At 39.3% G+C, this 22,855-nt stretch overlaps 1 protein-coding gene across 1 annotated transcript in view; it reads right to left on the bottom strand.

Annotated features, from left to right (window-relative positions):
• Positions 1-22,855, bottom strand: part of si:dkey-112m2.1 (transmembrane protein 132C) — a 138,506-nt gene that overhangs the window by 27,184 nt on the left and 88,467 nt on the right. Inside the window, exon 5 of the mRNA XM_027282244.1 lies at positions 7,712-7,901. Within this exon, the coding sequence (XP_027138045.1) occupies positions 7,712-7,901 (190 nt within the window). The remainder of the gene's footprint in view (positions 1-7,711; positions 7,902-22,855) is intronic.

Raw genomic sequence — 22,855 nt, 5'->3', positions numbered from 1 at the left:
AAGAGGGGTAAGCTTGTTTCTAATGTATGCAGGCTGGAGTCCAACCGATACATCTGATTGTGGTTTTTCTCAATTATAATATATATCAAGTCTAGATATATATAGGAGGTGCATGCTGACATGCTCCTTCATTTATCATGCACTTATCTTATTCCTTAAGATTAAATACATCATGATGCTTCTGTGACAGTCCGATAATATCAACTGTAATGCAATCCCAATGTAAAGCAGGATGCATGAGCAGACACTTTCTGGCTTCTGGCACACATTAAAGCTGCTATAATCAATATTGTTTCAGAATAACAATAGCTCAAATGACTATGTCTAATGTGAATAGAGTCACTTGTAGTGAATTATCACCTGACAGCTACAGTTCCCATCATCCTTACTGAGCAGTCTGGCTTCTTACAGCTAATTGTGTTGGTTCATAAACAAAATTAGTGGGTAGCTGGTGGTCAGAAAGTTGTATTTAGCAGCTAAAGAGCCAGAGAATTCCCTGAAGAGCTAAAAAGAGAGTAAATAATAGACTGGACTTAGATTCTTCAGGTGACCAGGAACATAATTATAACAATGTTGCTCCATAGTTGCTGACGGTGTTTACTATGTGACTAAAATGTGACTAATGAGTCAATGTTGTGTTCACAACTTGTTTCTGTTTGCCCCAAATTGGCAAAAAAAAAAAGAAAAAAAAGAAAAAGGTTTTAATATACTGTACCAATGTTGCTGCCTCTGAGAATCTTAAAAAGACCAGTGTGTAGGACTTGGCATCTAGCAGTGCAGTTGCTGAAGTAGTAAATATTAAGAAAAGCATAGAAATGTCACAGATATACTTGAGGTAGAAATAGTGCCACCGTTACACAGTTAGTCCAAAAAAAAACCCTCCTATTTGTTTATGTTAAAGAAATATTTATGGTATCATCCAAAACACCATGCCTGAGAGAGGAAGACCAAAAAATGCCACGGCTTTCTAGAATACAATACATAACCATAGAAATGTTGTTGTAAAAGAGTTTCCTTGTTTTGATCTTTCTCTTTGTCGATCTCTCTCTCGCTGTCTTTTGTCTCTCTCTAAGACTTGCAGTATAATATAACCAAGACCAGAGATGAGAAACAAGCCTGGTGCATAGAGCTGAATGCACCAGGGGTAAGAGCAAAAGAGAGAATTAATGTTGTCAAAATGCACAGGAGAAAGATAGCGCAGCATATTAGAGGCCCGTATATACACAAGAGGACCTAATTAAGCTATAAGGCGCATTATGGCCACTGCAGATGGCTAATGCTGCCTTGAGGACACTTAGCATGCCGGTGGATAACCTCACTGCACAACCTATTAGTGCTCTGCCAGGCCATTTCCAAATACAGTTCCTGACAGCGTGACAGTGTGACTGATGACAGCCTGCTTGAATTCCGCTGGCCGGTCCTGATGGTGCGATAGCACAGTGTGTAAATTACAGATATGAGGACCTCTTTTCCTTTTGACTTATCTGTTTCCCTTCCCTGCAGAAGACACAGCGTCTTACTAATTCTGTTGTCCCTGTTGCCTCAGTCTGTCACTAGGTGTCAAACGCTGGTATGGAGTCAGTCCAGAGAAAAGCTTGCATTTGGCCGTACCCTAATTATTTCAGACAAAGGCACTCACCCATGACCAAAAAACAAGCTAATGTTCAGATACGCACTAATGGCCCTGATTGTAATGCTATGGGACTGTGAGAATGAAGCTAATGTTATTGAGTTTGAAATGGAGAGAGTTTCAGGGGCTATGAATAAAATACTAATGATAGCATTTGGGATGTACTGTTAAGAGCTATGGGGGCCACACTGGCTGTCTCCTTTAATGAGTGAACAGAGAGTCACAGAGCGGAGAGAGGAAGATCAAAAAAAAAAAAAAAAGAAGAATCATTGGAGGATGCAGTAAAAGTAGCGCACTCTCAGCTGGCATGTTCCTGCATGTGCTGCCTTTCAAGCTTGCTAATAAAATGCGCTCACTGCCCCCCCCCTCTCTGTCTACATCGTCGGCTCTGGGTTGCACTTAGAATCCGAACAAGCAATATCATATTAGGCAAGTATAAACAATACACAGGCATTTGTCTTTGTGACAATGAGTTCAGCGAGTTCACAATTTCACAGTAATGTATAAGATGTCTTGTACATTAACAGGAGAAGAGTACAGCTGGGTGGTTATTTGTCTCTGTAAGTAGAGAAAACATTCTCTTAGCTTCTCATTTACACTTTTTTAGAGCTTTTGGGATATTAAATCTATTGATTTAAAAACAACATTTCAAAGCGTATGTTATGAAATGAACCAGAGAACCACTGGAGGGTAAGAGAGTCTCTAAAAGATGCACCGAGTACAAGGATTCTTCAGCTGAACATATCATGGTATCTGTTCCAAAATAAATCAACTTGCTCTTAAGAATTTTCCAAAATAACGTGTCATTTACTGATATTAGGGAAACCAGTCTCTCTTTTCCTGTTCTGTTTGGTGATAATGATGCATTAAATATTCCTGAAACAAGGGAGAATAGCTTTGAATGTGACTGCGTGTAATTATCTCATCCCAATGCCTGAATCCTCCTCTCGTTTTAGAGAAATTAAAGTTTAAACCGAATGTTAAATTACTTGTTAAGGCAAACGTTATATGCGGCTTATTCGGCATTGCATTAGCATCTAAATGATGGGACCTGTCTATTGCAGCAGGATGAATGTCAAGTGTTGATCTTTTTTTTTTTGCCTTTATGCGGTGACTGCAGCAATCAGGAGGCTGGATGTCTGAGTTTCAGAAATAAATTTCCCGTAACAACTTATTTGGCAGGTTATTTCAGAAGTGGCCAAACCTCACTCATCATTTTGCTCTAAAAGGTAAAGCGGACTTTATAGTCTCAAGCTTCTTAGACTCTTCCATTTATTTTCTCCTCTTTTACCTGATGTCCCACATTTTCTTCCCTTGTGTTTCTCCATTGGTGCAATTAACATACTTGTCACAATTATAGTCTGCCATGTTGGGGGGGGTTTACAGCAGCTGTCAAATCAAGACAGCACTGAGTCCTGTATTTCATGTTTGGCAGACTGTATGAGTGTGTGCATGTCCGTGTTGTCTGTAGGAGTGTAGGCCAGAAGCATTCAGAACAAAATGAGAGTTTTATTGAGGTGTCTGGCATTCTGTACACAGACGAGCGCTGTCGAGTGCCAGCAGTGATTGGTGTCTACCTACAAGTTCTGCTGCAAAGGTGGAGATTGATGACAGCAACTAAAAGCCAGTTCAATCAAACCATTTGTAGACTTTAGAGGTACAGTCTACTTGACGAATAAGAAAACAATACTCTAAATGCTAATAAGCTTAAAACATGGTTGCGTGGTCTCTCTCTCTGCCTTTCTCTCCATTTTCCCTCTCCCTAAGCTGGGTTCCTTTTGAGGTTTCTGCCTCTTAAAGGAAGTGTTTGCTCATGGTTGGAATTGTTGGGTCTTAAGAAATTATCATCAGCTCCCCACGACACTGATAAAGATAAGCGGTTGAGGAAAATGGATATACAGAGGAATGTAGCACAGTTGGCTACATGAGCATCATGAAGCCGTCAAGTATGTTTTCCGAAGAGGTCATTTAAACGCACTGAAGTCATTAACTATTGATGATAATAACAAAATATGTTGTTTCATGTTATTACACCTGATAGATTTCTTACTCTCTAAAATGCTATTTAACTGTCAGCCTGTCTGTTATTGCAGAGTATGATTTTAGGTTACTTTGACCTTACAAGTAAGAAATAAGAAAAAAGCATGCAGTTTTGTCCTTGGAGAGTGTTGAGTTGAAGTAAAGAATATGGTCTAAATTTGATACTACAGTAATGTTACAAGGCACTTGCACTTGATTACAAATAACAGTGCAAAATTGTCACCTTGACATGGTAAAGCAGAGTAAGTGGACTTGAAGAGGATTCTATTTTTCCGTCTCCTTGACTTGAACTCAGTCTTGATTCAATATTGACTAGTCCTGGTCTTGGACTTGTCCTGGAATCGACATAATCTTATTTACCATTAAGAAAGTGATGCAGTCTCTTCTGATCCTTTGAGATAATAAGCATCGGCACAAGTTAACAGTTGTTTGAGTCGACGGAAAGCAAATACGATTGTCTGCCGTGTTTGTTGAAGCTTTGTTTGCAGCCAAGCAGTGTTGCCGTTCATTGTTCGTGCTGTTGATGCACCAGATAAACATTTAGCTGGTTTATGTTCTATTAAATTATCAATATACTGTAAACTCTACATACTGGCAACTTTTAGCCTACTCTGCACTCTCGGAGTAAGCCTTTAAGATTTCGAAAACACTCGACAGAGATAAAGTTGGTGATTAAATGTTTAGATCATTAAAAGATAATTGAGCCTTTGAGTCCCGGAATCTAATCTGGTCTCAAGAAACATTTTATTGGCTTTATCTAGAGGGTCTTATGTATCTTAGTTTGGACTAAAGTTCTATTTGTCTACATATTTTTGTCTTATGTTTTGCTGTTTCCTGTGTTTTTAGATATTGCTCTACTCAATTGTGTATATTAGAAAATATTATTAATGTCTAGAACCATTATCATTATTAATATTGAACTTTTAACGTTCTTTTAAAATCAAGTTGTCTTTCAAGTTGAGTTAATTCTAATTTCTAAAAGGCATTTCAATACTGACGAAGAAAGCTGTTCATTTTTACAAAAGACATTAAAAGTTGTGAAATATAGTCAAAGTCTCACGGCTACTCTGCTGGCCAGAAGCCATAAATCAGCAGTGAACTGCTGCCTCACCAAATTGCCTTAATGAAAGTTTATGGAGTGCTCCAAGGCATTTGATTTTTTACGTGGTCATTATCACCGGGGGAAAATTAAAACTATCCTTATCGCTTTGCAGCATACCGAATGGTTTTTCTTTCGTTTTGTAAAAACAATTTACATAGTCATTATCATAATACAATTAGCAATCTGACGCCACTTAACAATTCATCCATGTTTAGACAGTCAAAATCCAAACTCTGTTACACAAACTCTGAGCGGCATTGACAGGATTATGGACAATTAAAAAGGGGCAAGCTTTGCATAAAAAATACGTGGGCTTGACCTTTTTTTAAGAAACCAACTGATAATGTTAATTTAACATTATTTTAATCACTACTGACGAGTCTAATAACTTTTATGTATTTTGGCACAATCAGAGAAATCTGATGTAACATGATCTGTAACATGCAGAGGTCAATCCACAAGCAGCTGAAGCTCTTAGTAAAGAGCAGAGGATGGTTTTTAGTCAAAATGATATCTATTGGATTGAGGTGATTTTCTGCTGTCTGTTCATATTGTGTTAAAATGCGACCGTTAAATAGATACTTTGTGTTTGGTCACATTATTTTTTACTCCTTATAAATGCATTGCACTCCAACGAGCATATACAAAATATACAGTATATATTATAATTGGAAATCTAAAATGTAATGTTTGGTGTTTAACTTTTACTTTGTTTTGCTCCGTTTGTTAAAATCTAAAGGTTTAATGAATTTTCTTCTCCGGTAAGGAAGTTATAAAGTCTGTTGGCTCTGGATCTAACATGAAACAGTTACTGTAAGTCTGCAGAGCCTCACCTTCAATTTGAGGGAGTTTATATCTATATCAGTGAGTCTGTGAATGCTTGACATCACAAAACATTGGTGTGCTCTCTGGTGATAGTCTACTTTTGCTTTTTCGCCTTTTCCATCTTCAGCAAGTGAAGAAAAAAAACATGCTCAGTTGTATTTAGGACAGCTGAATCACTCAGCCAGTCAAGATCATTTCCAGTGTCTGGCCACAAAAAAAATCCTTGGCTGCTTTGTCTGTATAGTTAGGATCTTTGGGCTAAATAGTTTTTCTCCTATTTGTTAAGGATATACTGTATGTAAGAGGTAAATAAGAAAATCCTATGTGGGATTCATGAAAGGTGTGACAGATAAGTTTGTTCTTACCCTCTTGTATGTTTGATCTTAAATTGGATATGCATGTGAAGAAATCTGCCATTAGCATATGGAAAGGCCCCAATAACAAAGGCATCAGACTTACTGTAAGTGCTGTTGGCAAAACCAACAAAACCACTGCAATTTTACAGGTAATGTAGGGATATCTCATGAAGGGCAGCCAGAAAAAAAGAATCAAAAAAGTTTTCAACAGTGGTTTGGAATTTGGAGCCATCATTGGAAATCTTTTTCTGTCAGGGTTCAGTCAGGTGCAGCCAGGTCCAGCCAGCTCCCCGCTGCCAACTGGCTTCATGTCAAAATGTGATTCTGTGCATGTTTGGACGTTGACTGAATGGAAAGGTTTACTATTGAGGATTTGAAGATGGTACATATGAGTACAGATGATTTTTTCTGGGTCTGCTGAGAAGCAGTATATAGAAACTTTAAAGAGCACACACCTAACAGTAGACCAGGATATGGCAGACCTACCACCAGTCTCTCTCTGGAAGGTTCCAATATGAAACAATAGTAGTGAGTAGACCTATCGCTTGTGTAGGGATGGGATTAGACCATTTTGTCTCTTTGGTAATCCAGCCTGGTAACCTAATCAAGTGATATTCATCACCATTATTGATATTTTACAACACAGAACAACTGGCTTTTGTTCATATTGGCTAATATGTAGTCGAGGGCACTCTTGAAGTTTTAACTCGCCGAAGATCAAACGGGAAGTATTGATGAATGCCACAAAAGTTTTTAAATTATTCGCATGAACAATTTAAGATCAGATCTGTGTGTATAAATGATTAATGCATGAGGTCCTGGTATATGTTCTAACACCCTCTAACATCCTTGAACACTCTGTGAGCTGAGATTTAGGTGGCTGTACTGTACTTAATATGCCACTTTAATCTTCTACTGCACTAAAATTCAAAGGGAAAGATTGCACTTCATACTCCAGTACCTACACTTATTTGACAGCTTCAATTACTTGTAACTAGAAAAATTAAGATTTTATATACCAAAAAAATAATGGGGTTTATAAAATATGTTAGATTATAGATGAAACTACCGCAATACAATCGATTCATCAATTAGTTTGTTGACAGAATTTGGCAACTACTCCGTTAACAGTTAATACAGTAGCTATAGTCATAACTTAATGTGTTTTCTGCTTTTCCTTTGGATAACTATAATAGCTTTAATTTATCTTTATTTGGCTCTGGGTAACTGTGACAGCACTTAGCTAAACAAGTAAACAATCAGTCAACTAATTGAGAATATCATTTGGAAACAATCAGTTCTGTTCAACCTCAACCAACTACAACAGTAAAATGTTGAGTAATAATAATATAATGAAATATATAATGGTATATTATATATAGAAATGTTACTTTTAGCACATGAACCTGATTAAACTTTTACTTGTGTAATGTTTTCTGCTCTGTTGTTTCAGATCAGGTCTAATTTTCCTTGGTTCTATCAGATCAGGTATCTTTATCTTCTTATCTTTTTATTTTTATATTGAATTTATGTTTGTCTGGTTTGGTTTTTCATTTGGTTTGAAAGGCATGTTGTTGGATTTAAATTTGAACAGATGGACCACTAGACCAAAATAACACCAACCAGCCAATCAGAATCAAGTAATTTCCCTGGTGATGGTGTAATCCTGCTTTAACCTGCATGAATACAAAATTACCATGACCACAGCGAGTGATTTCAACTCTTATGAGACACAAGCTTCTAACTTTTACAACTCACCATGGCTAGTGGCACGATGCCACCCAGGTCCTGCGGCGCTAGGCGGATGAGGGTTGGCACCTCACTGGTCAGGGTGCGGGTGAGCGGATACTCCACCTGCCACGTGACCTCCCTTCCCCCCTGAATCGCCATCAGCCCATTCACCTCCAGGTCCACCTGCAGCACTCGCTGGTAAGCCGCTGCCTCCACTCTGCAAGGGAGAAGATACAGCATGTGTCAGGAGTGGATTTAGATAAAAGAGGACGGCGGGAAACAAGGTGGGAGTCAAAAGGAATGAGGGAGTAGCAGGGAAATAAATGATGGTAATAGAAGAAAAAAAGAAAAAGGAAAAGGTAAAAAATAGGACCATGGAGTAATGTAAACACACAGACATGAAATGTATGAATGAAGGGGAGGAAAGTGAGTGGAAACAGAAGCTGGAAAGGGAAGGAGGAATAAATAGAGCAGGAACGAGAAGAAAAATCAGGTTAAAGAAGGTGGAGAGACAGAGACGGAGGGAAAACAGATGGGAAATTGGTCTTTATCATCCATTAGCAGGGGCGTTTGGTGTTGGCGGCAAAAAAACGACTGATAAACAGCAACTGAGAATTAATTGCACATTTTAATCAGGTGTAAAAAAAAAAAAAAAAAGCGCAACACAAATATCATATGAGGACGGCTGTGCTGCATTACATGCAGATGTCGTATAAGCTTATATGCCAGTTGCCTTTTGTTTTTTTTCCCCTAAAATGTAAGCAACGTATCTCTCATCTCACAATCTGATGTGAAACTAATCGCGGCACTATTGAAATTCATTCTCACATCCGCACAGAACCATGATGTTGGCAAAAAAAGCAATTTATTTTTCCTCCTTGCAATATGGAGCTTCTCTTGCAGAGATTGCCAGGGCCGAGCAAATAATTTTCTCTCAGCTGATGGAGATGCAAACAAAGCAGAAAAAACAATGAATGCAAAATAAAATCCTCCAAACTTATTTGATTTGCAGAGCGCAAGGTTTGATCAAGCTCCCGCCTCTCCCCCAGGTGTTCTTTGTCACAGTCAAAACTCGATGCAACACCTTTTTCCCAACAACCACGCGGATATACATGCTGTCTTAATAAATACAAGTCACACTTGGGGATCTAGAAATGGCTGACAAAAGCTAAAAAGAATTAAAAGGCAATTCAAAGAAGCAATAGACGTATGAAGTTCTTGTTAATGCATGCTGGGTTTATTTTTGTCCTGAGCAGTATCTTTGTTGTTTTGTTTGTCACACAATTAAAACAAAGCAAGAGAGAACCAGAATTGAACATGAGGAGGAGGCTGTTGAGGGTAAGATCCAAGGTTTTTCATGAACACATATTGGCCAAGCCTGCATTTAATGCTCCCCACTTATGTGTTGAGATGCAAGATTTACTTCAAAGTGCAGATTTAAGGATACACTCCGGTAGCAAAGTGTAAGGCAGAACCAGTTTTAGAAGCTGAAAATCAGGGTGGATGAAAACAGCTCGAATAGCAATTCTGGTTCAGGAGGAAATAGCTGATGGTAATGTTCTGAATTACACTTATGTTTTCAAATACCAGTGAGGAGCTTTGGCTCGGGGTGATCACAGGTGAATGTCACTGTGAATCTGGCCACACAATGAGTGCTATTGAGATGTAATTCTCTTTGAGCCGAGAGGAATTATACAGGTGTACTGAGGTGAAGTGCAGCACAGCTGGTGGTGGTTCTTTGTGATTTTGTTCACTGTGGAAAACCCTCCTGTGACTTTCTCTCCAAAATTCTACCTGAAGCATGAGTGTAACACTTCTTCTTCCCCCAAAAATACATGCTGGTGAGAACTGATTGTGGAAAGTTGGAAGTTATCATTGTCAACAAAACCCATAAATCAAAACTACATTTATCATACTGAAACATAGCTCAATCCTCTGTTCTACGGGCCTTCAATCTGTCACACCATTGCACTGTGCGACATGTTAGCACTGTTGTTTATATTCAGTCGATGCCACATACTTCATCCTGCTGTATTGAATACTCAGCAGAGCACCAAATGTGTAGTAATCTACTGCTGAAAATAGTCCCCATCAAATGCAATATTGACTTTAGTTTGAATAATATTCAGAACTACAGGACCCATGTGGTTAAAACAAACACACTACACGTGTGACCTGTTTTTAAAAATTTTAATATCCGGCAGAAACTAATAACCCCGGGGCTGAGCACACAGCCAGAATGCCTCTTTGTTTGTGTCTGAATAAGTTTAAAAATAAAAACATTTTGTATTTGTGCTAGTGGTAATTGGCCTTTTGTTTATTAAAGAAACTTAAGTCCAAAAGGATTTATAAAAACATTCAAAATCAGAAGCATTGCCAAATATCCCTGCATCAGTTGTGGTGACGTGGTATTTTAACGTTAGAAACACTATATTTGTACTACTTCAACCATGCTTTCATGCGAGGCGCCGTTTAGAAATTTCTAGGCTCATTTGAAATCCATTTCCTTTTCTTCAAAGTTAGGAATGAAAAGCAAAACGGAGGAACATCTCATAATCTCTATACGTATGTTTACCCATATTAACTGATTTGCTGAAAGTCTCTGCTTTTAGGTGTGCGTCTGTGGACTGTGATTATCAGGCACTTGCTGGAGCTCAAGTTCATCCATCACTCTCTTTTCCTTTTTCAATTTCTCCCTCAGACTGGAAATGCGGTGCGCTACAAAGCCGCAGTGGGATATTCCCCACTCGCCGACAACATGCTGGGCTCAGGGGTAGTGACTGCAGTGAGTGCAGTGATTATGTGGTTTACGCTTATGGTGTACAATTACAGCCAAATCAATTATCTGCAACAGACAGTCGTGCTTTGCAATGAAGCTGAAAACAATCAGGGCTTTAGTGCTGAACACTACAATACAACCTCCCCTTCAATTTGCCTTTTTCTGCGTTGTCTTTATTATTGTGTCCTTTTCTCCTCGTCCCCTCTCCTCCCTCCCTCGTTCAACTTAATCCTCTGGCTCACCTGCAGTGTTACGTCGCTCCCAATAGAGGGCAGTTCACTCTCTCTCTCACACACACACACACACCCCTTTCAACCAGCGTGTGTTTGGGATGATGAATGTCTGCAGCCCACTGGTTGACGAGGTCAGCCTGCTTCCTGCATGTCTCATCAGAGTCATAACCGCACCGCGTGCCCTTTTCTCATTATCATACAATTCAATACACTCACTGGCAACTATCTCCTTTCTCCTGTCCTGGCTTAGTGGACAGGGATGAAAAGCGCGAGGTGGACGGAGAGACGGAGACAAAATGCAGAGCGGAAACAGGGGTTGAAAGGGCTCCAATAAAAAGCAAAATGTCTGCTGGGATCACAGAACTGACTCTGCCACTCAAAAAGCAAACAGTGACAATGCCCCGGTATCGTAGTTTGTTGTGGTGAAATGAGGTAGAAAATCGCTCATGTCATTTTGAGGAGGCTTTTGAGGTATCTCCATTTGTCAGTCCCATTGTTGGGTGTGAAAGCACGAATAGAACAAGGTAAAAGAATCCACTCAGAGGATAACGCGCGCACACTTCCCGTTCTGTAAGATACATTTCAAACACACCGTCGCAGTAACAAAGGGGCTTTGAGCAGAAAAGAAGGGGTATAAAAAAAACGACAAGAAAGGAATTGCTCTTGTTCAAAAACAGGAAAATGAAAGTGGAGCTATGGAACACGAAAGCTCAATTAAACATGCAACCATGTTTTCCTCTTTTCACTCTTAACACTTCTGTGGATATCCAGCTCTGAGAAAGGTAGTGAAAGAAAAAGTCTGCTGTCTCCTTTGGAGACCCGAGGGGCCTCCTTTCATGCACAGCAGTGATTTGGTTAGCACCGACAACAATGATACATCAAAGACCTGAAAGCTGTTTCACCACAGTGAATCGACAGCACTCCAACAATAGAGGTGAGACGGTTTGTGAGTGTTTGTACAGTATTTGTTTGTGTGCACCAAGATTAATACCTCAAATCTCTCCATTCAGATTGTGAGAAGTGTATTTTTGTGCATTATGGGAGCTGGAAGACAGTGGGATTTACTTCATGGCAGGCATGTCCAACGTGTTATCCCAGCCAGCGCGAGGACATGCTGTAAATAAGCAAGTTGGCATGGTCAGATTTCTGTGGTTGATTTTCCTGCCAAGAAGAATTTGTTTGTTTGGTGCACTGTGGATGGGATGCTTGTGACCCCGCACACTGCACTGTGTATTGACTGTGGGTCAGACAAACAAGACAACAGGACATCTGCGTGAAAGTGCATTCCAAGAAAGACTTGTTAAAAGACATTCCAATAATTCACACTTTCTTTAAAAATACATTTCAAATATTTCACTCTCTGTTAATCTATCTGGAAGCTTTGCTGTAGTCTGTTGTTGCTGGCAGTCTTATAGATAGATATTTTCCACTAGATGTGTTTGTTTTTGTTACGACTTCACAGCGAGATGGATTTCAGTCTGAAAATAACAGGGTTTTGCGTCATTATTAAACTTGTTTATTTTGATCCCTTGTCCTTCTTGTGTCTGAAAATAGCAAACAATCAACATCATTGTTTCCTGGAAGCCATAGTGACGTCTTCAAATGGCTTGTTTAGTTGGAAATCAGAAAAATCCTCATATATAAAAAAAAAGGCTTTGATCTTTTGGCATTTCAGCTTCGAAAATAAAAATCGAGGGTGTCGTTTAGCAACAGCCCTTATGTGGGAAGGCTTAGTCCTTGTCACGGCGGCCCAGGGTTCGAATCCGACCTGTGGCTCTTTCCCGCATGTCATTCCCCGTCTCTCTATCCCCATATTCCGGTCACTCTTCAAGCTTTCTGTCAAATAAAAAGCTCCAAAAAATCTAAATTGTCTGATTTCCTGTAACTGTTTCAGCACCACTTATTCTCCTTTAGCTACTTTTCATGGTGCAGACCTGTTGGCAACAGGAAAATATAAACAGATGGAATAAATGTATGTCTTGGACAACAGTATGCACAGTTGCCTTCACTGTAATTGAATCCTGACATGTGAGACCAGCAGTAATTCAACAAAGTAGGTGTGACAGTGGGCGGAATGAGCAACTCCTGCTGGCCATCTGTCTCCACATAGAAATCCATCTCCTGCTTTGATCTGTCCTGTGTTGGCTAAATCTTCTATTTTAAACCTAAAAAAAAAAAGTGTTAAATCTTAATTAGCAATTATTTGAGTCTAACCATGGAGAAGGAACCAGAAATCCTGCACAAATAAAGTCCCTCACTTTATTTAGTCGTGATGCTTCAGTTGGCAGACCTTCATCTGGTACGATTCCAGGGGATTTCAGAAAATATTTGGTCCTATGCACCTGTCGTTAACACTTTCTGGTGTGCAACAACTTCAAAATTGGAATCTCAGAAAGCTGAATGCTATTTTCTGGTGGTTATTTATTCATCAGCATCAATGGGCCTTGTAAGCTTTTCTCAAAGAAGGAGAATAGTTTACGAGCTCCACGCACTCATTCAAAACTTTTTTTCCACAAAGCTCAACACTAAAAGGACATTTTTGAAAAATACATCTACACTAGCAGAAATGTTACAAGGACTTACTAGTCAAAGATTTACTTGTTCAGTGGATGGGGTTTAGTTCAGTGTAGTCTCCGCTGGTTGCCTGGCAACCTCACTTTGATGATTGTGAGGTTGCCCGTAAAAACACAGATTTTTTGAACCAGGGTATCAGCTCCCAGTCCCAGTTTTGCTAAACTAAATGACTCTTATTTGCAGCTCCATACGTGAACACGCAAGAACGGCATTGATCTTATATTCCTCTCATCACAAAAGTGAATAAGCATACTTGAACTATTCCTTTAATGAAACTCTCATTATGCGAGGGAGATGCACAGGTCAGATGTTTATTCTTGTGTTCTTAGTGCCCTGTGCTGTATGCAGTGACACGGATGATTTGCTTTTGCAGCTGTTTTAATTATTTGTAGTTGACTTACACTCCAGCTGTGCGGCCGCGTGTTCTCTGTACTCGGAGCGTCGATGTTTCTCCCAGCAGAGATATGTTTTGATTCTTATTGGTTCGAAGACCCCCGAGGGCAATAGAATAGTATCTCCAATGACTAAAATCTGGTGTCAACAGGAGCTCCATCTGCTGCTTACTAGAGTTAGTTATAAAGGTCCCTGCATATTAATGGTGGACACAACCTCTCACTACTGTAGTTTGGGATGAGCTTCCCCAAGTGTGTTTAATAAGGTCATTAGGCTGGTGTAGTTGGGGTCATTAGAATATTATGATTAAAAAATTAGGGCCCTGGTGTAGCAAAAACTACATTTTATAAGCGTGTCCTAAGAGAGTCCAGGCTTCTCTCTAATGAGTTTCACTATCTCAGGTCTAATATGTGTCTCTTCTCCCCGATGATGCAAATGAGATCCTATTGAAAGGAGCAGAGCTCTTCCCTGACACTCCTTCTCAACCGCAGTGGTGAACAGCAGACTGGGGATACAACTGAACATGATAGTTTGGAGAAGGATGTTACATTGGGAGGCCCTGTGGAGATTGGGAGGGATTGATTAGCAGGGAAACGGTGTAAGAGAGAGAAGCAGACAAGCTAAAAGCAAAAAATAGATTGAAATTGCATGTGAATCGTTCATGGGGAACCTCCAAAATTCCTCCCCTAAGATAGCTCAGTGAGCTATGTCACAGGTGTTAGCAATAAATGCACAGCGCTCATAAAGCACTGTACTCTTAACCTCGGTACTGTCTTGGGGACCAGTTGCTTTTTGCCATCCAATGATGTCTGTTTCATCTATGTGGCATGGACGTGTTTATGGGGCAATAAACATTGACATATGACAGACAGATAATGAAAGAGATCATAAAACGAATCCATGTCAAGAGGCAGATGAAACGTAAAATAACCAATTTATGTATGCTGGAGATTTCCCCCAGGATCTATCAAAACCACCACGTCAGCGCCGTCCCTGTCAGTACACATTACTCTGCGCTAACCGTAGGCTTTCAGAGTGCAAATGGCGTGGGAGGGCTGTGGGGGGGCAGAGGGTGAAAAACCTGAAAGAAAAACATTGCAGCTCTTCTCCCAAATTGGCTTTTTGCTCTAGCTCTTCTTCAATATTTTTTTTTTCAAATAACCCCCTTCTGTTTTTTTCTTCCTTTTTGTTGCTGCTGCATCTTGCCTCTCTCGACTGCCTCCTGGTCTATTTTCTTTCTTTCCCTGTGCCACATTTTTCCTATATTCCTCTCAAACGGTGTGTGAAATGAGAGGATTCGGGCGTCCTGCATGAAACAGATGTGGCTCTATGAATCAACCAATCAAAAGGCAGCATCGCCACTCTTGCACCGCATCGTAGCAGACGACAATCGGAGCCTAAAAAGCATCTCGGAAAACACAAGCATCTCCCGGAAAATTGTAGATGTTGACATGGTGCTCTACGGTGAGTTCATCTTTAAAGAGTTAAATCTAACCCGTATCGTAACCAGAAAGACAAAGCAGAAAGTCAGCTTTTTTTGTTTTAACCATATCGCCAACTGCATCAGTTAACATTATATGGATTACATGTAAATTAGTATTTAAAACAGTAGTAGTCACTCACACTGTTAACAGCGGGTTTCTGAAAAGAAACATGAAAAAGAAAGTGGTTCTTTTTTCCTTCGACATACTGTTTCTGAAATGTTCTGCTTATCACATAGCAACAGGGTTCCTGTAAATGTATGTAAATTGATCTCAGAGAACAAGGAAAACATATCAAAGGAATGTTTCAACTGTCTTGTTAAAATGTAAGCCTCAGACAGAAACAGTTAAGGCCTTACCCAAACATGTTTTACAATCCTGTCTTGTAAATATTGTGTTCATATGCATCAAAAAGTTAATGCTATACTATATGTATATATATATTTTATGTAGCTATTCACAGCCAGTGTAGAAAAAGAAAAAGTACTTAATGTATGTGCAAGATTGGTGACATTTAATTTGTTTTCCTGACTACATCTGCTCCTGCTTAAGCATAATTAACTTGTTAGCCATTTTGAGAGCAATGTCTGTTGGTCTGTCAGCTATATATATATATATATATACTATCTAATATATATTATATTACTATATATATATATATGATGGATTGCAATGAAATGTCGCGCAGCTATTCATGGTACCCAGAGGATGAATCCTACTGACTTTTTCGGCCCCCTGGCTTTTATTCTACCAGCAGGTTAGAGGATTTATGCTATGAAATATCTCAAAAACTACTAAATGGATTGGCACAATAATTTAATACAGATATTCATGTTCCCCTCAGGATGAACTATAACTTTTGTGGCCCAGTAAGATTTCCTCCACTGTAAACATCAAGTCAGAATTCTTTGGTTTATGTAAAAAATCCTGCAAACTAATAATATTCACCATCTTTACTGCTACTTTGCATCATTTTAGTTTTGTTTTAACTTTAATTGTAAATGGAGTGGGTGAATTCACTAAGATGGTGAACATGGTTAACCTTAAACCCGCTTAAGAGTTGCATGTTATGTCGTCATGAACATTTTAGCATGCAGTTACGTTAACATTTAGCTTCAAAGCTGTGCCTCAGTTGCAAGAAACCGTGGAAGGATGGTGGTATTGTTACCATAACATTGAACATAATCCAAGAGACAGTTACTCCTTGTTGCTCCTCTGAAGTGTATAGACCAAAGTACATTACGTAGCAGTATATGAAGAGATTTTGTTGGAGACTGGGATGCTCACAAAATCTTTCAGTGGTTAATGAGTCCCTCATAATAAGAAGCATTAGCTAGAGGTCAGAGTGTCTCTGCTCTGATTTATCAAGCATTTTACACGGTTTCCCTTCATGGCTTGAACCACAGTTTCCATTCAGTCAGTGAGAATCACAGACTTCTGCCACATCTTCCAACCTCAGCTACAGTATCTTCATTGATATTGTGCCTTCCCTGTGTGTTCAGCTCAACGAGATTTCATCCAGATCTTCAATATGTTGCAGCTTTTTGGATTGCTTACAGTGTACAGGATAAATATATTGTCTGGGTACTCTGTGATATTCTCTGTTTTGCCATTTACAATCTGTGTTCCCGATCAGTTAGTTTGTATCAGAAAATAAATGCATGTAACCTCTGAAAACAAATTAAATGCAGCTTCTTTAAACCCTTAGAACACTTAACTTTTTACACTGTTGTTGGGGGTTTTGTATAGGGTTTTTCTTACGGTCTCTCTGGATGCATCATTTCTCAAATCAATGAATTCCTGCCTCGTCACGTCTGCTGGGAGAGCCACCGAGTACCACCATCACCTTACACTGACCACTAAATTGCTCTCAATGACTAATTATTGGTTATGAGCCATGCTTAAAACAGCATATACAAAGCAAGCCATTGTATAAACACCATATTTTATTCTTTTATTGATTCCTGTGAGCTGTAGGAGTATTAGTAAAATTCTCCAGAGGGCTATGGCGCTCATCCTCTTATCCAGGACAATAAGATCAACTCAGTGTGACTGGCTAATCTCCCCTTGGAGTTTAAAGTCTCCACCAGAAATGACACTTCTTCTTTTCCTTGTTACCCATACTGTATACACATAGATGACAAGGGGTTAGACTAAGCTATCCTTTTTATTATTGCTGTTGGATCTCATGATTTAGGCTTTTATGCTGAGAAGCATCTCTTTGATCGCACTTGCTGGTCTGTTCCTTCATATTTCTATCTTTTCATCTCTCTTTTTGCTTTTGGCTTGACTCCCCTCTCTTCATTCATTTCTCCTTCTTATTTTTTCATGTTTTGAGTCAATATCTCTCTCAATGTGCCGCAGCGTTGTGGAAACAGAGGAAATCCGCCTTGTAATCACCCGTACCCTCCCCATTTCACTTGTCTCCTCTGCTCTCTGTGGGACTTCAAGAAATACATTTGGTTTTAACATCTACAAAGAAAAGGAAAAGATGAGCATTTACATGATGATAAAACATATTTGCTCATACTGTACCTCCTTGACTTCTAGTGAGACATTACAATGCACAGCTTTTCTTCTGTGTTCTGAGTAGATGAACAACTTCACTTTAAGTGAGTGCGACGGGAAGTATGAAGTGTTTGACTCTGGTGCATTCCTGTGAGAGTCCTGCGTCTTCTTCTCCATTGTGATAGACTAGAAAGTCAATATAAAGTTCTGACTTTCGAGAGCCCTTCTATATTCTACAGAGTTTGCTTTTGTGAAGGGCCTTGCCATTTCGTCTCACACTTTCAGCAATGCAGGATTCCTTCAGAATCGAATAAATTCCTTAGGTAGTGGTGAAACACTGACTCTGGCTGACTGTGGAGCAGATCAAATGTGGCAAAGACAGACTAACGTGGCAACAACCATGACTGCATGTTGGAGTTAACGAGATTGCAGATCCTCTTGTGGTCTCCAACCCTCTGGAACTCTTTTATTATTCTTAAATTATTGGTTTGGTAGGTCTTGAAACCGGTAAGATGTGGTGAGCATGTGCCCTCTGAAACACAAGGCAATGTCCATGCATTACATGTTTTTATGTTCAACATGCACAATCAAAGTTCCACTACACTGCAGTGCACAACGTGGGAGGAGTTTATGAACAAATGCGATAGGGAATATGACAAATATGACAACCCAGTGACGAGTGTTAATAAATCATTACTATTTATGTTGTAATGTAATAAGCCCTCCGAGGATCGTGGTAATGAAGTGGCTCTGGGGTGTAGTGCATTGATGAACTGGTATTTTGATATTCATTAATGAAAGTGGCAGTGTACTTACAATGAAGATCTGTGACACAAAGATACTGTTAGGCAGCCAAATACTGTATGATTATGACTATCTCTATGAAGGTTTGTAACTTTTGCGTGTAACTGTGCCCAACAACACTCTAAAAAGAGCTTAAATGGAAATTTTCTTCTAATTACTGCACATGGCAAGACTTTTTTTTTTATATTGGTATACTGCACGGTTCCAGATAAACAGCATTACTAGAGGTTAAAACAGTCAGTATGCCTTTACGCATTTATCTGCACTGTTGCAATTTTACTGAAAATTAATCTCTCATTTTGATCACCTTCCAATTTTTTTTCTTTTAAATGTCTGTTGCTGGGGCGGCGTTCAGCTCAGTTGGTAGAGCAGTCGCCCCATATACAAAGGCTCAGGCCTTGCTGTGGAAGCCCAGGGTTCGAATCCAACCTGTGGCTCTTTCCGTCTCTCTCTCTCCCTGCATTCCTGTCACTCTTCAGCTGTCTCTATCAGAAAATAAAGCTTGAAAAGGCCATAAAAAATAAATAAACTTTTGTTGCCAAAAGCATATTTTGCACCACAAGAGGACCTTGATTGCTGTAAAATGCAGAAAACGTTGTCCTCTGGCTGCAGGATACAAAAAAAAAGATGATAGAGGGAGATAAAAATTTTAACTGATCTATAGCTTTTTAAAAATCTTGTTATTTTTCTTTGAAAACTGCCACAAATTAATAGAAAAGTTGTTGCTGAACCTGAGATACCACAAGAAAAGAGCCCTTAGTTTGTTAAGAATTTAATAAATTACATTGAATGCTTTTTCAGAAGTCTGTCTGATTTGATGTTCACATACTGCCTAACGGCCCTTGCTGATTATTTTTAGCTGCCCTATCCTGTTTGCCCAGCTCGTCTTTGCCTCTTTACTAACGAGGTCTCTTCTGTTGTCAGTACTCACATCATTGTGTTGTGATGCTGATCTCATCGGCCGTCGTTAGACTTTTATATACCTCACTTTGTTTTATCCATTTTCTGAGAGAGTAAATCAATATGACATGGCACTAATTTCCCTTGGTGGAAAGTTTTTCAGTGCTTTTTTCTTTTTTTTTTTTTTTACTTCTTTTGTGTATCTTGGAAATAATGATAATGATAACAATAATGATAAAGCACTTTTCCCCAAAAAAATATCACTAAGAAGTTAGATGCACATTTTTGGCATTGGCATTTGAACTGCTGTCTCCTCATGTATCAAAACCTTGTTAATATTCTCAGGATTTTACATGCATCATGTATGCAATACACGCTTTTGTAATGCTAGCTTCAAAAAAATATGTTATCTTGAACCAATCCTGGTTTATCAGTTACATGATGACACTTACATGCTTATGTAGAAATGGATGAATATGAAAACAGGCAAGAAACCACATCTGCATGCTGCGACACCAACATAAACAAACAAACAAACAAACAGCGCCCTGGTTCAGTTTATTAGATTGGTATATCTGGACGGGGTTAATAAGAATGCTGACCCCACCTTGACCCTTTGCCGTCCTGAACCCTTACTTCTGCTCCCTTGCCTCATTAATCTGTCAAGTAAACAGAAAGCTCTCTTCCTCACCCACTGGATGGGAGAAGGATTTGATGAGAGAAAGAGAGGCAGGCGCACAGGCCCTTATTTTGCCATCCCTTACATTTCACTCCATCTGGTGTTAAACACAACAGTTGAGCAAACAACTTCCTCAGGCGTTAGTCTGGTGATTTCTCTCCACTTCTCACCTACACAAACACACACAAACACAATGAACTCGGTATTATTTATCATTAGGGCTGGAATTAATTTAAAATGTCATTATAATTTAATTATTATTTTATTTATTGATATTCAATTAATTGTTTAGTCTATTAAATGTCAAAACGTATGGGATTTTAATGGCTTTATTTGTCTGAACATGCTCCAGAATCACACAGAAGAAGAAGAGATTCAAATCCGTACACTTGAGAAGATCAAACTGGGAGATATTTGTTGCAGATTTGTTGTTGTGTGTTGTTGATATGTTTGTCTGTGTGCTGGAAATCCCTTGACCAGTTCTTGCAGCACCTCAAGTACACCTCAAAGACAGCTCTAAAGCATTAACTGGAGCCAGGGATTCAGAGGATGATTTATTAGAAGATGAAGTGGATCAGAGGGTCTGAGCCTAGGGTCCCAAGGCCAATAGGCCTGCCTTATCAAACACCACCAGGCTCCATGGCCAATCTCCAACTTGTCTGTGGGCAACTCCCCACCAGTACCGGCTTTGGCTGTTGATAAAATTCAGATTGAGCAACTACTGAGCTTTGCTTCACTTTTACTTTGAAACGATTAATATGCTTGATTCCTAAATAGTAGATATATATAATATTATTCAAAGAAACAAGAAAGGTTCATTTGAAAAAACAAAAGGTTGAGTTTAAGGTAGTCCACCAACACAAGGAAAAAACACAACAGACTGACATAGATAACCGAAGATGTTAACCTCCTGTTGGCTTCCAGCTGATTTCATGCATCAGTGTCTTTGGCTGCTTTAGCTGGATTAGCCACAGAACCAAGGTCAGCTTCAGTCCCAGTCCCAGAGGACTCAATCAAGGATTCAATGAAGTTTCACTTCACAGGCAGATATACTAGTCCGCTGATAACATGCAGGTCAAGGATGTGCCACAGTAAATATCTAATTCATGTCTTGAGTTCATGAGGGAGGAGGAGGAGGAGAAGGCAGAACACATCTCTGACTAAGAGGATATGGTATAAATCATTCCCCCGTGATTAAATTAATTATAGCTCATTAGTGGCATCAAGTCCATTTTGATTTCCATTAATGACGACAGGTTCGATGGAATAAATAAGACTCGTGTTTGCTAGACTCAGTTGGCTCTTCTTTCATTGGAGCCTTTATGATTGCATTGAGTACAAGGAGGCCCGGCAACACACAGGCCACTCATACGGCACTCATGCAAATTAAATTACATACGATCAATATTGCAAATCTATGTAACGATCACATAGTTGCCCGCCTTGGACTGCTCTTTTTATATAAATAAATAAATAAATAAATAAATAAATAAATAAATAAATAAAGGGAGGCAGTGAGAAGAGAGAATTTTACCAGTGCATTAGTGGCCCTACTGTCAAACACAATAAAATAGTTAGTCTGGATGATTACTTAAAAAGGATTATGGAACACATTCAAATATTTTTCATGCCAAATTACATACCTGTACCTGTGATAAAGCAATTGAAGAAAATGCCGTTCAGAAACATACAAATTAGACCACCTGGGAGGGTAACTGCTTCTCCTCCCCATCATCATCTGTAACATTGTACTTTCAAAACAGCATTCACATATTCAAGGACAATACACAAAGAAACACACACACACACACATACCCCTACACTCATAAACGTTGCAAAGAAAGATAAGATGCTCTTTCTTTTCATCCGCATTTCGTCGTCTCTTTCTCCCACATGTACATTTGAACCAGTATTAATTAAACAGATTACAACACAGGACTAATGAAAACTGTCATGCTCATCAAGGCCCAGACTAATGGTAGTCTATTCTTTCATTTTCCACTTAATCAAATACACTTTAATAGGTGCATGTGTGTGCCTGCACGCAGACACCCTTTAGCAGGCAAGCCATTAGCATCCATGCATCTCGCTGATGCATGGAGACTTCCTCCTTTGGATTCAGATTGTGCTATAGGGACCTTTGATTTAAACTCTGGTTGTAAATGCCGTCTCTCTGGTCCCGCTTGGTCTGGCCATTGATTGTATGTGTTCATTCGCCATGTGAGTTAAGCTCGGTGCAATCAGAAAGAACAGCACGAGGCCCTGTGACCTCTCCCCCTGAACTGAAGAGAACTGAATATTGAACTCCTTTCTCGTTCAATCTTCCGTCAAGATTGTTCTGTCAATTACTCCGGCTCCTAACGACTCACCAGCATGGAGTAAAGCTGCCTTAGACACATAGTCACTAACCCAAACAATGTACATTTGCATGGGCTCACAGTTTATAGGGGTGTAGTCAAATGTCAGCACTGAATGAACAAACCATTCTTTATTCAAATCACTCCTTGTGTATGTATTTATGCCTAAACTGTAGCTCTGCGGGCTAATTTTACATAAACAAATTCTCAAATTACATGCGCCGCTAACATATGGAATATAATCACCATATCCACTGAAGGATGACAATATTGCTCATGATAACAAATGCATATGTCAATGATGAATTTCTACTATTTTCTAATGACAGGATTTCCATAAGAGAAGCCACATAATAACTGTCTTGCGTTTCATACGGAGGGGTGGAGAAAGGGAGAGAACCTGTCAGTGAGATGGGGAGAAGAAGTGATGAGAGCACAGGAAGATTGCACCCCTCACAAGGCC

Source organism: Larimichthys crocea, chromosome IX (genome assembly GCF_000972845.2).
Source record: "Larimichthys crocea isolate SSNF chromosome IX, L_crocea_2.0, whole genome shotgun sequence".
Lineage (NCBI taxonomy): Eukaryota > Metazoa > Chordata > Actinopteri > Sciaenidae > Larimichthys > Larimichthys crocea.
This window is presented reverse-complemented; position numbering and strand designations above follow the sequence as displayed.